The sequence below is a fragment of the Sander vitreus genome, chromosome 24 (genome assembly GCF_031162955.1).
Source record: "Sander vitreus isolate 19-12246 chromosome 24, sanVit1, whole genome shotgun sequence".
NCBI classification, from domain to species: Eukaryota; Metazoa; Chordata; class Actinopteri; order Perciformes; family Percidae; genus Sander; species Sander vitreus.
Genome location: NC_135878.1, coordinates 14,312,199 through 14,327,519, shown reverse-complemented (window position 1 = coordinate 14,327,519; position 15,321 = coordinate 14,312,199). Strand labels below are relative to the sequence as shown.

Sequence of the window (15,321 nt, the reverse complement as noted above, 5' to 3'; positions counted from 1 at the left end):
CAGACGGGCCTGGACATGCGCTGGCTTGAGCAGGGGGACCTTGCGTGCGCTGCAGGATTTTAATCCATGACGACGTATCCATCCATCCATCCATCCATCCATCCATCTTAATCCGCTTATCCGGGGTCGGGTCGCGGGGGTAGCAGCTCCAGCAGGGGACCCCAAACTTCCCTTTCCCGGGCCACATTAACCAGCTCCGACTGGGGGATCCCGAGGCATTCCCAGGCCAGGTTAGAGATATAATCCCTCCACCTAGTCCTGGGTCTCCCCCGAGGCCTCCTCCCAGCTGGACGTGCCTGGAACACCTCCCTAGGGAGGCGCCCAGGGGCATCCTTACCAGATGCCCGAACCACCTCAACTGGCTCCTTTCGACGCAAAGGAGCAGCGGCTCTACTCCGAGCTCCTCACGGATAACTGAGCTTCTCACCCTATCTCTAAGCTACCCTCCTGAGGAAACCCATTTTCGGCCGCTTGACGACGTAGTGGGTTACTAATGGTTTTCTTTGAGACTGTGGTCCCAGCTCTCTTCAGGTCACTGACCAGGTCCTGCCGTGTAGTTCTGGGCTGATCCCTCACCTTCCTCATGATCATTGATGCCCCACGAGGTGAGATCTTGCATGGAGCCCCAGACCGAGGGAGATTGACCGTCATCTTGAACTTCTTCCATTTTCTAATAATTGCGCCAACAGTTGTTGCCTTCTCACCAAGCTACTTGCCTATTGTCCTGTAGCCCATCCCAGCCTTGTGCAGGTCTACAATTGTATCCCTGATGTCCTTACACAGCTCTCTGGTCTTGGCCATTGTGGAGAGGTTGGAGTCTGTTTGATTGAGTGTGTGGACTGGTGTCTTTTATACAGGTAACGAGTTCAAACAGGTGCAGTTAATACAGGTAATGAGTGGAGAACAGGAACAGGAAAAACAGGTCTGTGAGAGCCGGAATTCTTACTGGTTGGTAGGTGATCAAATACTTATGTCATGCAATAAAATGCTAATTAATTATTTAAAAATCATACAATGTGATTTTCTGGATTTTTGTTTTAGATTCCGTCTCTCAAAGTTGAAGTGTACCTATGACACAAATTACAGACTTCTACATGCTTTGTAAGTGGGAAAACCTGCAAAATCGGCAGTATATCAAATACTTGTTCTCCCCACTGTATATGTATATTATTCTTACTACTAGTATAATGTCACTGCTACTACATTGCACATATCTGTACATGTTGTTCATACTCTGTTCATATTACATAGCCATATTTATTGTGCTCTTCTAACACTGCAGTATATTTCTTGTCCTGCCTATGCACCACCTATCTATACTTTGTATATCACATTGCACCTTTCTGCTTTTTTGGCACTTCTGGTTGGACGCAAACTGCATTTCGTTGTCTTTGTACTTGTACTCTGCACAATGACAATAAAGCTGAATCTAATCTAATAAGGGCTTGTGTTGATCTGGGCATATGTGAGGTTTAACTTTATATTGTTATTTGGCAAGGAAGTTATGGTGCATCTCAGGTGATGTTACGGAGTAATCCAAACGTAATGTAACTACTAGTAGTGTTACTTTCAGCAGTGAGTAATATAGTAAAGTAAGGCATTCATTTTTTTCATGTTTTTCTGGGTCGAAATTTCAACATTTTGTTGGCCTTTTTCTACACGTTTCTGTCGATTTTATTCCAAAGTTTTTGTCACTTTTTTGGCGTTTTTTTTTATTATGTTTTTGTCATTTTTCTAACAAGTTTTTGTTGCTTTTTTCAATGTATTTTTTCCAATTTCTTTGTCACCTTTGGTGAAGTTTTTGATGTTTTTTTGTCACCTTTTCCAATTTTTTTGTTCACTTTTATCAGTTTTTTTTTTTTTTTTTTTTTTTATGGTTTTTTTCTGCATTTTGTAGCTTTTTCCAACATTCTTTTGTCATAGTTCTGACAGAAAGTTTTTTGTAAATGGGTCAAATTTGATCCGAGGACAACAATCCTCTTTACTATAGATTACTTGTTTTAACAAACAAGTAATTACAAGTACTCTTTTTGAGTGACTACCCCAACACCGGTCCTAAATGTCTTTCTTGTATTCCCTTCTACTGCAAGATATTTAATTGGCTCCAGGTTCAGTGACATCGGCTGTTACTACAAACAAATAGGGCAGGGTGCCGAATTCAACACTTTTTAGGCACCAACAGAACTGGCCCTAAGGTATTGAGTATTGACAAGGGTGCAACTTTGTTGGACATGTATGCATGTATTTACGAAAAGCGACAAAAATACTGAAAAGTTGCCTACAAAAAAACTCGGAAAAATAACACAAATACGCCAAAAGGCGACAAATGTTAGAAAAGTTGCCAAATACTTTGAAAAAAAACTGAAATAGGCAACCCAGTGTTAAAGAAACGTTGAAAAAGGCGACAAAAACATTGAAAAATTGCCATCGAAAAAGTATCATTTAGCAAACCGGTATCAAAGTCACATAAGCAACCCTGAGCCAAAGTGATAAGTGGAAGTATCTTAAAAAAGTGCAGTAGGTAAGACTTATAAAACTACCTTTCTGTCATATTTGCTGAAACTGACCCTATGTTCCAGTAGAACTACATGAAGCAGGTCATTTAAAAAAAAAAAAATCCGGCTCCTCTGGCGCCACCTACAACCTGTAGTGGGATTTGTGAAAATCCACCACTCCCTGTTCAGATGCACCAATCAGGGCCAGGGGGGGTGTCTAACTGCACACATATTCATTCTCCCTTGTGGTGGGAGGGGATTAGGAGACCGTTTTGGGCTTTAGCGGAAAGGGGGGAGGAGAAGTTGTCAATGTTCAATGTTCAATGTTTTTGGCTAATTCCTGGATCTTCGCAATCCTACCTACAGCACCTTTAACCCTGAATGGATCTCAGGTGCAAAGTCCAGCAGAAGAAATCAATGTGTGCTATCAAAACAGAAACAACAGTCAGCCAAGGTCATGTCAAACACATGCTGCCGTACAGCAGACAAACAATGGTTGAAGGGAAGTGCAGGCAGCAGATAGGACAAAACACTGATGGAGGATTACACCATTGCAGGATAGGGTTGAATTTGTTTCTGCTTCTTGAAGACATATATGTCTGAAAAATACAGATTGAAAACCACTGATCACCACTGAAAACCTTTTAGTGACTCTTTTACTAATAGATTCACTTTCCCTTGGCTGGAAACTAAAAGGACCGGCACAACAGCTAATTTCCGCCCTTCAGTGTGCGTGAAATAAACACAAAACATGCACACGCACACGCACACACACACACACACACACACACACATATCTTTATGGCCCCCAAAAGGGAGCCATCTGGTGCCCTAAAGGACAGAGATAAAGAAAGGAGAGTCAAAGGTTTGGGAAAGAGAAACTGGATGGTTTTAGGAGAGGTCTTTGGGGTGGTTAGCTGATAAGTGCTGACACTAGAAATGAGGGGGCGTGTGTGTGACGCTCTAATAGATAACTCACGCTGACTGATCCTGGTCCAATATCTGAATATAATCCTGAAAGTCTAGAGTCGGAGGGGGCTCCCGTCCTCTCCTTCGTTTGGTGTAAGGTCAAGGAGGCACGGGAGTGACGCGAGGAAATCATGGGAGGAGAGTTTGTCTGTTTGGGGGCGTGGGGGGTCACACAGAAGCTATCCCATTATGCACCGTTGCACGAAACTCCCTTCACTCTCTCTTAATCACACCCAACACCTTCCTTCTGCTACGCAAAATCTGCTTAATCCTCCAGTCCAGTGTTTTCCTTGATCACTGAAAATCCCTGCCAAATTGGAGGCTAAATGTCAAATCTGCATTCCTCAGTGTTTTAATCACACAAAGGCGACCATTCAGACAGGCTGGCCTCGCTCAAACTGGAGCCACAAACGGAGTGGCAATCACACGCACAAAGGAGGACACAAACATTGAGCCCTGGGGTCACAATCTGCTGTTTTTTTTCATTATGGCCGTTGTGTGCCAGAGTCAGATTCATCGTTAGGGTTGGGACGGTATACGGTTAGCGAACGCAATTTTGTGGATGTTTTAGATGTTTAAAAAAAAAAAAAAAAAGGATCTTACTCTTTAACAGAAAGGTCCACCTCCTTTTAGAAATCCTTTCCAAAACGTTGTTTTAAAATCCATTTCAACGTCAACAAAAACACATTAATCACACACTTTTATTTTCCACCTTAAAAGGTCCCATGGCATGACAATTTGACTTTGAGGTTTTTTATCATTAATATGCGTTCCCCCAGCCTGCCTATGGCCCCCCAGTGGCTATAAATGGTGATAGGTGTAAACCGAGCCCTGGGTAGCCTGCTCTGCCTTTGAGGAAATGAAAGCTCAGATGGGCCGATCTGGAATCTTCCCTTTATGACGTCATAAGGGGAAAGGTTACCTCCCCTTTCTCTGCTTTGCCCACACAGAGAATTTGGACCCCCCATGAGACAGAGAGAGACATCATGGCTTTCAAAAGAGCAAAGTGGCAGTTGGTCAAGGCCACACCCCCACCCTCCACCTCAATAGCTACAGACACAGAAATGGCACATCCTAAGGAAAGCTCATTGTGGGACTGGCTCTAGTGGCTGTAATTCGGCACCAAGGCTGAATTTTGGGAAAGAGACTTCAGATACAGTATTAGGGGACCACTAAGGCCTATATAAAAGAGACTTCAGATACAGTATTAGGGGACCACTAAGGCCTATATAAAAGAGACTTCAGATACAGTATTAGGGGACCACTAAGGTCTATATAAAAAGAGACTTCAGATACAGTATTAGGGGACCACTAAGGTCTATATAAAAGAGACTTCAGATACAGTATTAGGGGACCACTAAGGTCTATATAAAGAGACTTCAGATACAGTATTAGGGGACCACTAAGGTCTATATAAAAGAGACTTCAGATACAGTATTAGGGGACCACTAAGGCCTATATAAAAGAGACTTCAGATACAGTATTAGGGGACCACTAAGGCCTATATAAAAGACACTTCAGATACAGTATTAGGGGACCACTAAGGTCTATATAAAAGACACTTCAGATACAGTATTAGGGGACCACTAAGGTCTATATAAAAGAGACTTCAGATACAGTATTAGGGGACCACTAAGGTCTATATAAAAGAGACTTCAGATACAGTATTAGGGGACCACTAAGGTCTATATAAAAGAGACTTCAGATACAGTATTAGGGGATCACTAAGGCCTTTATAAAAGAGACTTCAGATACAGTACTAGGGGACCACTAAGGTCTATATAAAAGAGACTTCAGATACAGTATTAGGGGACCACTAAGGTCTATATAAAAGAGACTTCAGATACAGTACTAGGGGACCACTAAGGTCTATATAAAAGAGACTTCAGATACAGTATTAGGGGACCACTAAGGCCTTTATAAAAGAGACTTCAGATACAGTACTAGGGGACCACTAAGGTCTATATAAAAGAGACTTCAGATACAGTACTAGGGGACCACTAAGGTCTACATGAAAGCATCCAAAGAGCACCGTGTCATGGGACCTTTAATTGTGAATCAAAACAGTTATCAAAATTAAAAACATTCTGGTAACACTGCTCACTCAGAGTAACATTAATAAAACTGGTTGTGCTTTTGGGGGGGAGGGGGTGCGCCAGTCAGATACTCAGGATTGGTATCAATCTGAACTTGGCCAAAATTAACAAAAAAAGAGAAACCTTTTTGCCACAACATGACCATATTATAAATAATAAGTAAACAAACAAATGACATTGTGTACAGGCGGCTAATATTGAACTAACTAAAATGCAAATGAATGTAAACAACAAAGAATTCTTAGTGCAAACGGCATAATGACACAAACCTTTAACAATAAACTTGGTGACTGCCCTGTTGTCAACATTTAACAAATGGAGAACTGACTTGCTGAAAAGGTGCTGTAGAAGTAAAGTTGCCTTGCCTCACAACCTCAGCCTGTCAGTCAGTCATCAGGGCACAGAAACCACTGTTGTGCCTGCTAGTCTCAGAGGAAGTGTAACGTCAAGAGCACAGAGGCCGCTTTCGGCTCGCCATTAATATCATATCGCAGCAAACGCTGTCCGCGTGAAGTTTTGAAAAACTGTAACCACACGTGTGTGTGTGTGTGTGTGTGTGTGTGTGTGTGTGTGTGTGTGTGTGTGTTGGAGGGCCGCTCTCTGTCAATATGCAGAGAGGACAGATAAGCTTGCGCTTCCGCGGTCAGATGCTTTTGGAACTGAAATCTGGCCCCGAAAGATAAATAATTTTCCGATCTCTGCAGGGTAAATCCAGACAGCTAGCTAGACTATCTGTCCAATCTGAGTTTTCTCTAGTACGACTAAAACTACTTTTGAGCGTACACATGTTCCACCAAGACAAGCTATTTAGCAGCGGCACCGTGGCTCCGCCGCCCAAGACGATTGTGATTGGTTTAAAGAAATGCCAATAAACCAGAGCACGTTTTCCATCCAGGAGTGCTGTGTGGACGACTAGCCAGACCTTCCTCCGCAGCGCTGTGGAAGAAGGCCTGGCAATGCGAGACTAAGAGATGACATACACAGACTATAAAGATTCAACAGTGCACAAGGTGCGACACACAGCTGGATGAGAAAGCCTGAAGCAAAGACAAACACAAACACACACACACACACACACACACACCAACCTGCACGTGCGCAAGAAGTACTTACGCAGCAGGGTATAGGAGGAGGATAAGAGGTGAACAGCGTATCTACCCTGAGAGAGGAGTCCTGGCAGCGAGAGGCGCCGCCGCAGACCCTCGGCCTCCTCCTCGCGGATGTCCCCCGTGCTGGAGCTCTTCTTGGCCTGTGTGGAGTCCTCTTGGCGGACGCGCTCTGCACTGTTGTCGCCTGCGAGCTCCGCCACCGGCCCGTCTGCCCTCGCCGCTCCCGAGGGCAGGTAGAAGCTCATCATCTTTTTGAGGGACAGGGCCTCGTAGGTGGAGGCGACCCGCTCGCCCACGGCGGAGGCGCAGGACGCCACTAAGCTGTTGAGCGTGGCGGTGGAGGTGGTCAGCCTTCCTTCCGACGTCTGGAGGAAGGCAAATAAAGCAGAGTCGATTTTTTTTTTTTTTAAATTGATTATTTTCCCTAAAAATCTGTATTGTTTTTGTCGCCTAATTTCTTTTATTTAAATCAAATTCAAGAGATGACGTTAATAAGCAATTTGAAACCGACGTTCAATGCTGGCTTTCGGTACTTGGACACTATCAGCTGCATTCATTAAAAGTCTCCATCTGCTGACAAAGAGCCTGTTTTGGGCTGTAATTTTTTTTTTGGTTCATGTCGTGATAAAAAAATACATATAAAAAATCAAAGCAGATGCTCCAGGTCCTTTCCATTTCCATGCTGTCCATGTTGTGTGTATTTGGGGCCTCTGTGTAATGTGTGTAATAACCAGGAGTGTTGTAAATGTATCACTCCATCGATGCATTGGGATGCGGACCTGGACGAATCTGCATCGATGCAGTGACAGACCATAGTCGATTATTTGCCTACTGATGTTGCGTTTTGATTTTTGACAAATCGTTGACGGCATAACCGTAATCACATCGTGAGACCCATTAATGTTCACACCTGGCGCAGGTGCGTTTAGGGCGCGTCCTAATCCACTTTTGCTAGTTTGACGGCGGGGAAAAAAAGGGTCCGTGCGCATGGTTCTAAAGGGTTGTACTTAGTGTCTTCATTAATTCAGAGGTGTGTTTTGGGGCGTCACATGCAATAAACCAATCAGAGATCATCTCCCGTTCCCTTTAAAAGCCAGGCGCGTTTGGACCTTGGAGCATTGCGGTTATGATGGAGGATTTGCACCGTAATATTTTCATGTTTAATCTTCTACATGTGTGTGTGCTGCTGTGCGTCCCTGTGTGTGCTGTGCACGAGCCTAGGCGCATTTTACTAATGCTCTGTTAAAATAACAATGAAAATGCTGCGTTATTGACTTTAGACCAGGTTTTTGTTGGTCAATGGCACGATCACTTCCCGCTGCCTCAAGATAGCAACACGCCCAGAATGCACCTGAACACACTTCCCATGGGCGCAGGTGCATTTGCTATTTAAACGACACGGGCGCTGGACGGGAAACTGACAACTGGGTCGGTTTTAAACTAGCAAAGAGACTTGGGTCGGGCTTTGCGCTGTACAAGATAGGGCCCTCAATCTTAATCTCATAACTGTCATACAGTCCAACTCACCAGCAGAGTCGCCTTCGCTGTCTGATCCGCCTGCATGTTCTCCGACAGTCTCTTCAGATAGTCTTTGACGGCCTTCTCATCCGGATAGGGTGAACCCTTGACCCCGGAAACACCTCCGCCTCTGGACTGAGCCGAGGGGTCCGAGTGCGAGGCCGGCGGCGCTCCGTCGGACGCGGCCGACGCCTCGTTCTCTGAGTCCTGAGTGGGCTCGGCGCCTCCCGCGGACGCCGGGGAGTTTGAGGCGGCGGCGTGGAACGATAGGACCGGCTCGGACGGGGATGTTTTGAGGGCTTGCGTTGATGGAGCGGGCGCTTCCGGCCCGGGCGCTTCCGGCCCGTGCCCGCCCTCGGCCGGCTCCGCACCAAGCGGGCAGTAGTGGCCGTCGGAGATGATGACGTGGTCCTCTTTGTCCGTCATGGTGAACAGCAGCTGGTTGCACTGTCTGCATTTGTCCACCAGGGGGCGGTGGACGTCCTGCGGGCTCAGGCAGCGCACCAGGGCCAGGCTGTGGGACGCCCCGCACGCCACCTGGAGCACGTGCCTGCCCGCCAAGTGCTCGACCTTCTGGGGCTTCCAGACGGGAAAGGCGTGGACGCCGAGGCCCAGCTGGCCACCGCTGCCCCACGCCCACACCTCCCGCTGGGCCGACAGCGCCAGGGTGTGCTGCTCCCCGCAGGCCAGCTCCAGCACCGGGGCCGTCTGCGGGGGGCTGGCGGTGGCGCCAGAGTCCAACAGGGCGACCGGAGTCGGGTTGGGGACGGAGCTGAGGCCCGTTAGGCCGCACTGCCCAGAGCCGTTGTCGCCCCACATGTGGACGCCGCCGTCCTCCGTCACCGCGCCGCTGTGGAAGCTCCCGGCCGCAACGGCGACCACGCGCTGGCCGCTGAGCGCGCTCTCCAGGGTGGGCTTGGCCGGCTCGGGCGCTTGACTCTGCTTCCATGGCAACTCCCCAAAACTGTACACCTGCCCGCCTGAATTGGAGGCGACAACGGCACAATAAGCAAAAGGAGAACGTTTGTTTCTAATCAAAATGTTCGTTTTTCCCAGTTAGAGGGAAAATAGTTTCCTCCCCACTCAACAGTAACACACTCTTTAAAGGGTTAAGACACTGACCACGAGAGGCAACATGCCCAGTTCTCTCCCTCGTTTCCTGTCATCTCTCTACACCAGTGGTTCTCAAATGGGGGTACGTGTACCCCGAGGGGTACTTTGGAGGACTGCAGGGGGTACGTGAGCGTTTTTTTCTAGAGATGCACCGATAGACCGGCTGGTGACCGGAATTGGCCGGTTTTCACGTGCTCGGCCATGACCGGCGGCCGGCACGCACGCACGCCACAGCGCGCAGTCTCTTTTTCCTTTCTCTCAACTTTTCCGCCGTGTGTCGCAGGTGTCCGCGCTATTCTCGCACATGTAGGGAACCTCCTGACTTAACCTGCAACATGTCAGCTGTTTGGACATTCTTCTTATATAGTTCCATTTTTATAGTGATCCATCATCTGTTCAAAAAATGTTCTATGTTCTGTGCAAAATGTTCTATTAAAGTCTTTTGTTTGTCGAAGTTTTTGTCACTTTTTTTAAGATTAATTTGTGGCCATTTCTGCCTTTAATGGATAGGAAAGCTGAGATATGAAGGGGGTGACATGCAGGAAACAGTCACAGGTCGGACTCGAACCCTGGACCTTCTGCGTCGAGGAACAAACCTCTAACTATGTGCGCCCGCTCTACCAACTGAGCTAACCGGCCACGTTTTCTAAGTTTTTGATACTATCATCCACCTATTCTTGCCTTACTTCCTTCTTTCTACCGACTTTCTCCAAGTTTTTTACGTTTTTTTTTAAAAGGTTTTTGTTGCCTTTTTTCATAACATTTAAATGTTTTTCAGTCCCGTTTTTCAAAAACAATTCAAATGGGGTACAGTATTGAAAAAAAAGTTTGAGAACCACTGCTCTAAAGTCTGTTTGGAATAAAGCAGGCTTTTTCCTGCATAGAAGAATTTTTGGCACCCCCCCAAAGAAAGGTTTTAGCCATCCCCAAAAAGGAAAATCCCCAGCGGGAAAATGATAAGAACTGAAAGAAAAAATAGCACTTTAAATCCTCTCTGACTTGGTTTAACAGAAATGTAGCAAACAACAGTAGAAAAAGATCAACTTGATCCCCCCCCCCCAAAAAAGGCCCATTTCTGACTCTGGAAAAAATCCTGTTAATGACACAAACATATATCTATATAAAAAAAAGAAGTTACCTTCCACCAGCAGAACACCATGCCGTGTGCCCAGGGCGACCTGGAGGACCGGCCCGGGGAGGAGCAGCCTTTCGGGGGTGACACTGCAGGAGTAGCCCTTCCAGGTGTGGAGCAGGCCTCGCTCTCCACCATCATCAACCCCAGAGCTGAGAGACGGATCATTCACAAACAGAATGAGCAGGGCTCGAATATTATACATTTCCTTACAAATTAGGGATATAGGCAATCACAATCGGCCGACATTGGCCCGATGTGAACAGGCTGATTGTGTTTGCAACACGGAGTCTGTAAGGCACACTGGCTGCGTGGCGTGAGCGTGTCAGCTGCGTGGCGTGTCCGTTTTTATTTCGGCTTCCGTGTTAACAGGTTAGAGCGTGCACACTGCATGCGTGACACGCACGTCTCAGAAAACGCGTGCATGCTAGAAATAGGACCGACGCCTATTTTTCACACGACACGCAAGCGTGTTGGAAGCGTTTCCAGGTAAAACAACAACAACAAAGCTCTCTCTCTCTCTCTCTCTCTCTCTCTCTCTCTCCCTCCCGTGAAATGAAGCTGCCTTCAAGTGCGGTCGGAAACGTCAAGATCTATAAACGACCTGACGGAAAACAGTAATTGTGAAACATAAAGTCTACTTGTGGTTGGTTGTGGGGGTTTAATCGCTTTGGCGATGTTTTTGATGTTTTTTTTTGGCACTTTTCCCGATTATTTTTTTTGGACACTTTTTTCAGCGTTAAAAAAAAAAAAAAAGAGATGTTTTTGTCACTTTTTTTCCAATATTTTTAAATTATGTATTTGTTGATTTTTTGTCACTTTTTCTGATGTTTCTTAATCCTTACTTTTTCCAAAAAAAAATGTGTCACTTTTTTCAGCGTTTTAAAAAATATGTTTTTGTCGATTTTTTTCATCACTTCTCTGGCATTTTTTTTAATGATGTTTTTGTCAATTTTTTTACACGTTTTTTGTCGCTTTTTCTGATGGATTTTTTCCCTCACTTTTTCCAACTTTTTGTCACCTTTGACGATGTTTTTTTTCAGCGTTCTTTTGTCATTGTTCTGATATGGGGAATGATGATTGGGGGGGGGGACTGACAAAAGCAGACAACCCTCTCCTGTGTAGCATTACAGTACATGCGAACAACAGATGTTTTATACTATACGATACGACTTTATTGTCAGCCAGGGCTGAAATGCTTTTTGCATCCCTGGGTAGCTCATATAAAAAAAAGTGGACAAAGACATACATACATACAGACAGACATAAGATGAAGAACACCAAAAAAAACATACATGAAACATTACCACAAATGACATAACAACCCAAGTAAGGAAACAAAGCATACATGTATATTGTATAACAACAGAAAATGACATGAACACACACACACTGACAAGGTCTTGGAGACTTGTAACCCTGAATAAATAACTACTGCACTGGATTTAATGTAGCTGGTTTAACAATAGGACAGACTGCTGTATGAAAGAGTTTGTTTGTTTTTTTAAGTCTGATGCGATTGAAAGAAGGAACTCTTAAAGCGTCTGTTGAAGTCAGGAGCTGATAGTGTCTGCGTAGAACAGGGTGAAAGCAAAAGTGAACTCCATCCGCAGGCGGTGTCACATGGTGATCACGTCCAGCCCGGGTTAAAGCAACAATTGAGCCGAATAATAAGCCCCTCTTTAATAGGACTTTAGATTCACTCACTTTAGATCAGACTCACCTCTTCCTCCGGGTTTCCATCAGTAAGGGTTTTTATGTCTCCATTCGGCTGTCAGTCTCTGCTGCTGCTGCTGCTGCTGCTGCTGCTGCTGCTGCTGGAAAACACAACACACGTACGTCATTAGCTGAGCACCGGGAAACAGTCCTGCTAGCTTGTATGTTGCTGTCAAATGCAAACAAATTGACACTGTCTTTTTACAATAAAAAGATAAGGCAAGCCGGCTTCACACACCACTACTCGACGTGTTCACTCAGGCAGGCGAGAAAAAAAACACACGTCCGTTAAGTTGTGTAACGTTAGCGGCTAACGTTAAACGCCGCTGGTCGTTGGTTGTGGCTGTTTGTCGTTGGTCATCTCTCTCAGTGTTGACACAGAGGCGACGCTAGAGCCGAAGATCGTCTGCTCACTCAGCACTCGAGTCGGCGTACGCTCTCATAAACACGTAGATACCGCTTCCGGCTTGGGAGAGGCGTCTACGCCGCCGCCATCTTGGGACGGAGCTTTTTGTGCAGGTTAATTTCATTATGGTGACCTTATTTTTTTATTATTGTTATTTGCATATTTTCACAGTTATCGTGTGATGGGAAAAATTTTTGAACAATTCGGCGTACTTAAAAAAATATACAAATAAGGGTTAGTCATTTCCATTCAATGAGCATTACAATCTTACATACTGACATCAAATAAATAAACTTAAGAAGAAAGGTACTTAAATACAGTAGGTTGTAGAATCATATATTATGTTATGTAAAAAAAAATAAACAAATTCTAGGATGACGAAGGCACGGGGGAAGGCATGACCCGCCCCACTCTCCCTCTGATTGGCTAGTGCTCGTTGCCTGCTCTGGTTGCTTGGTACAAGCCAATGTTGTGTTTATTATTTGTGTCCTTTGTATACCTGTATAAAGTCCTGTTCTGAATCTGACTATGTAAAGACTTTTGCGCTGCTTTTGGATGTTCATGTGAAAGAAACTATGATAAAAGAAAGATGTTGGGTCTGGGAACTCCCCATTGGCTGGGCTCAATCCGAGGGGCGGGATAAACGGTTGTCTTTCAAATTCCCTCTGCACGCAATAGGACAACGCTACAACCTACCAGAGCAACGCTAGTTGATGGATTAGACTTTTGCCATATCGGGTCGGCAAAACTTTGTTTTCAAGTAGCAGGGAATTCCCGCGGAACCGTCGCAACTCTGCCGTCATTATGTTAAGCCCCTCCCACCGACTCTATACACGATGTGATTGGCCTGACCCGATTTTGGTTTTTCCAGCTCGCAAGCCAACGGAGAGTTGCTAGACGACCCTGGCTGCAGATTACACTACATACAGATTTCTAGACTACCAAAACTAAGCAACATGGAATAAAATTTCACACACCAGAATACTAGCTTATGTCAGTATTTTTTTTAATCAGTAAGATGCTGAACATGCCGTTTGTCATGGGTGCAGTGCAGAAGTAGTCAGACTTCAGTAAAAGTACTAACAGCACGCTGTAAAAAAAATACTCTGTTACGAGTGAAAGTCCTGCATTGAAAATGTTAGTTCAAGTAAAAGTTCTGTAAGTATCATCAGGGAAAATGTAGTTAAAGTATTCAAAGTAAAGAACTCTCCTCGTTGTAGAAAGAGTAATGTTTGTGAAAACATGAAAAGAGTATGTACACACATACACACACACACACGTACACAGTGCACACATGTACACACATACACACGCACACACACACACGTGTACACACCCAAACACACACACGTACACAAACACACACACGTACACAGTGCACACATGTACACACACACACACATGTACACACACACACACACACACACACACACACACACACACACACACACAGTTTCATTTATAATCAAACATCAGATTTATAAACTACATGTGTTTTGTGTGCAGGAATCTTAATGTGTAAAGTAACTAGTAACTAAAGCTGTAACAGATGAATGTAGTGGAGTAACTAAAGTAACTAGTAACTAAAGCTGTAACAGATGAATGTAGTGGAGTAACTAAAGTACTATATTTCTCTCTGAAATGTAGCGCAGTAGAAGTAGAAAGGCACCAATGCTGTGTCTATATATGATTCAGCAGTCCGACCAAAACAGCAGCCGAGTGGGACCTCTCACCGTTTTCGCCCCTCTCTGCATACTTCTTCTTCTTCCACTCCTTCCGCTTCAAAACTCGCGAGATTAACTCAAACGCACCACCTGGTGGCGCAAGCCGCGGAGCACATTGAAAAGCATCAATACTGCATAAAGTAGGGCCTACAACATTATGAACAGTGACTGCAGCGTAGATAAACACATCACTACAGTAGCCTAGATTTAAAATGGAACTGCCTACGTATAAAGAAATGAAGTTGTGATTGTAAATTGTTTTAATAGCGTTTTTTCCCCACAACTTTATTGAAAAAAACCCATTTCAGACACACTTGAAATAATGATCCAGAGAGACACTTATTATACAAACTTATTACAACACGTTTTACACTTATTTTTGAGCTATATTGTCAATACACCTCATTTATAGGACATTATAGCCTACCTAATAGCTAAAGCAGAAATTATGAATTTACTTAAAGGAAGGATAATCCCAGAAAGTTTATATGTCAACATTCAGCGAGGATACGGTTTTCGAAACGTTTCGGTTTTTCTTTTCAAATGCTAAAAAAATAATGGAATAAAGCACCCAAAATCCAATGGAAGTAGAGATCCGATCTTTAGTTGTACTTGCGAGGCGCGTTGTATGGAGTCATCTGTGTTATTTTTGGGGTAATTACAATCAGGTAGTTAAAAAAAAAAATATATAGTCAGTTTCCCGTCCAGCGCCCACGTCGTTTAAATAGCATATGCACCTGCGCCCATCTGTGGCCCATGGGCGTGCTGGTCTTACAGGGAGGTGTGTTCAGGTGCATTCTGGGCGTGCTGGTCTTACAGGGAGGTGTGTTCAGGTGCATTCTGGGCGTGCTGGTCTTACAGGGAGGTGTGTTCAGGGGCATTCTGGGCGTGCTGGTCTTACAGGGAGGTGTGTTCAGGTGCATTCTGGGCGTGCTGGTCTTACAGGGAGGTGTGTTCAGGGGCATTCTGGGCGTGCTGGTCTTACAGGGAGGTGTGTTCAGGGGCATTCTGGGCGTGCTGGTCTTACAGGGAGGTGTGTTCAG

At 45.0% G+C, this 15,321-nt stretch overlaps 1 protein-coding gene across 5 annotated transcripts in view; it reads right to left on the bottom strand.

Moving 5' to 3' along the window:
* als2b (alsin Rho guanine nucleotide exchange factor ALS2 b) overlaps positions 1 to 12,543 on the bottom strand; it is a 52,877-nt gene extending 40,334 nt beyond the window's left edge. Inside the window, exons 1-5 of one of the 5 annotated variants that reach the window (XM_078243283.1) lie at positions 12,387 to 12,543; positions 12,156 to 12,243; positions 10,439 to 10,584; positions 8,197 to 9,167; positions 6,674 to 7,034 (exon numbers count right to left, since the gene is read on the bottom strand). In XM_078243283.1, coding sequence (XP_078099409.1) covers positions 6,674 to 7,034; positions 8,197 to 9,167; positions 10,439 to 10,584; positions 12,156 to 12,175 — 1,498 coding nt within the window. In that variant the 5' untranslated portion in view covers positions 12,176 to 12,243; positions 12,387 to 12,543. The remainder of the gene's footprint in view (positions 1 to 6,673; positions 7,035 to 8,196; positions 9,168 to 10,438; positions 10,585 to 12,155; positions 12,244 to 12,386) is intronic. The other 4 variants (XM_078243285.1, XM_078243282.1, XM_078243286.1 and 1 more) reach the window with 4 other exon arrangements.
* Positions 12,544 to 15,321: the final 2,778 nt, after the last annotated feature.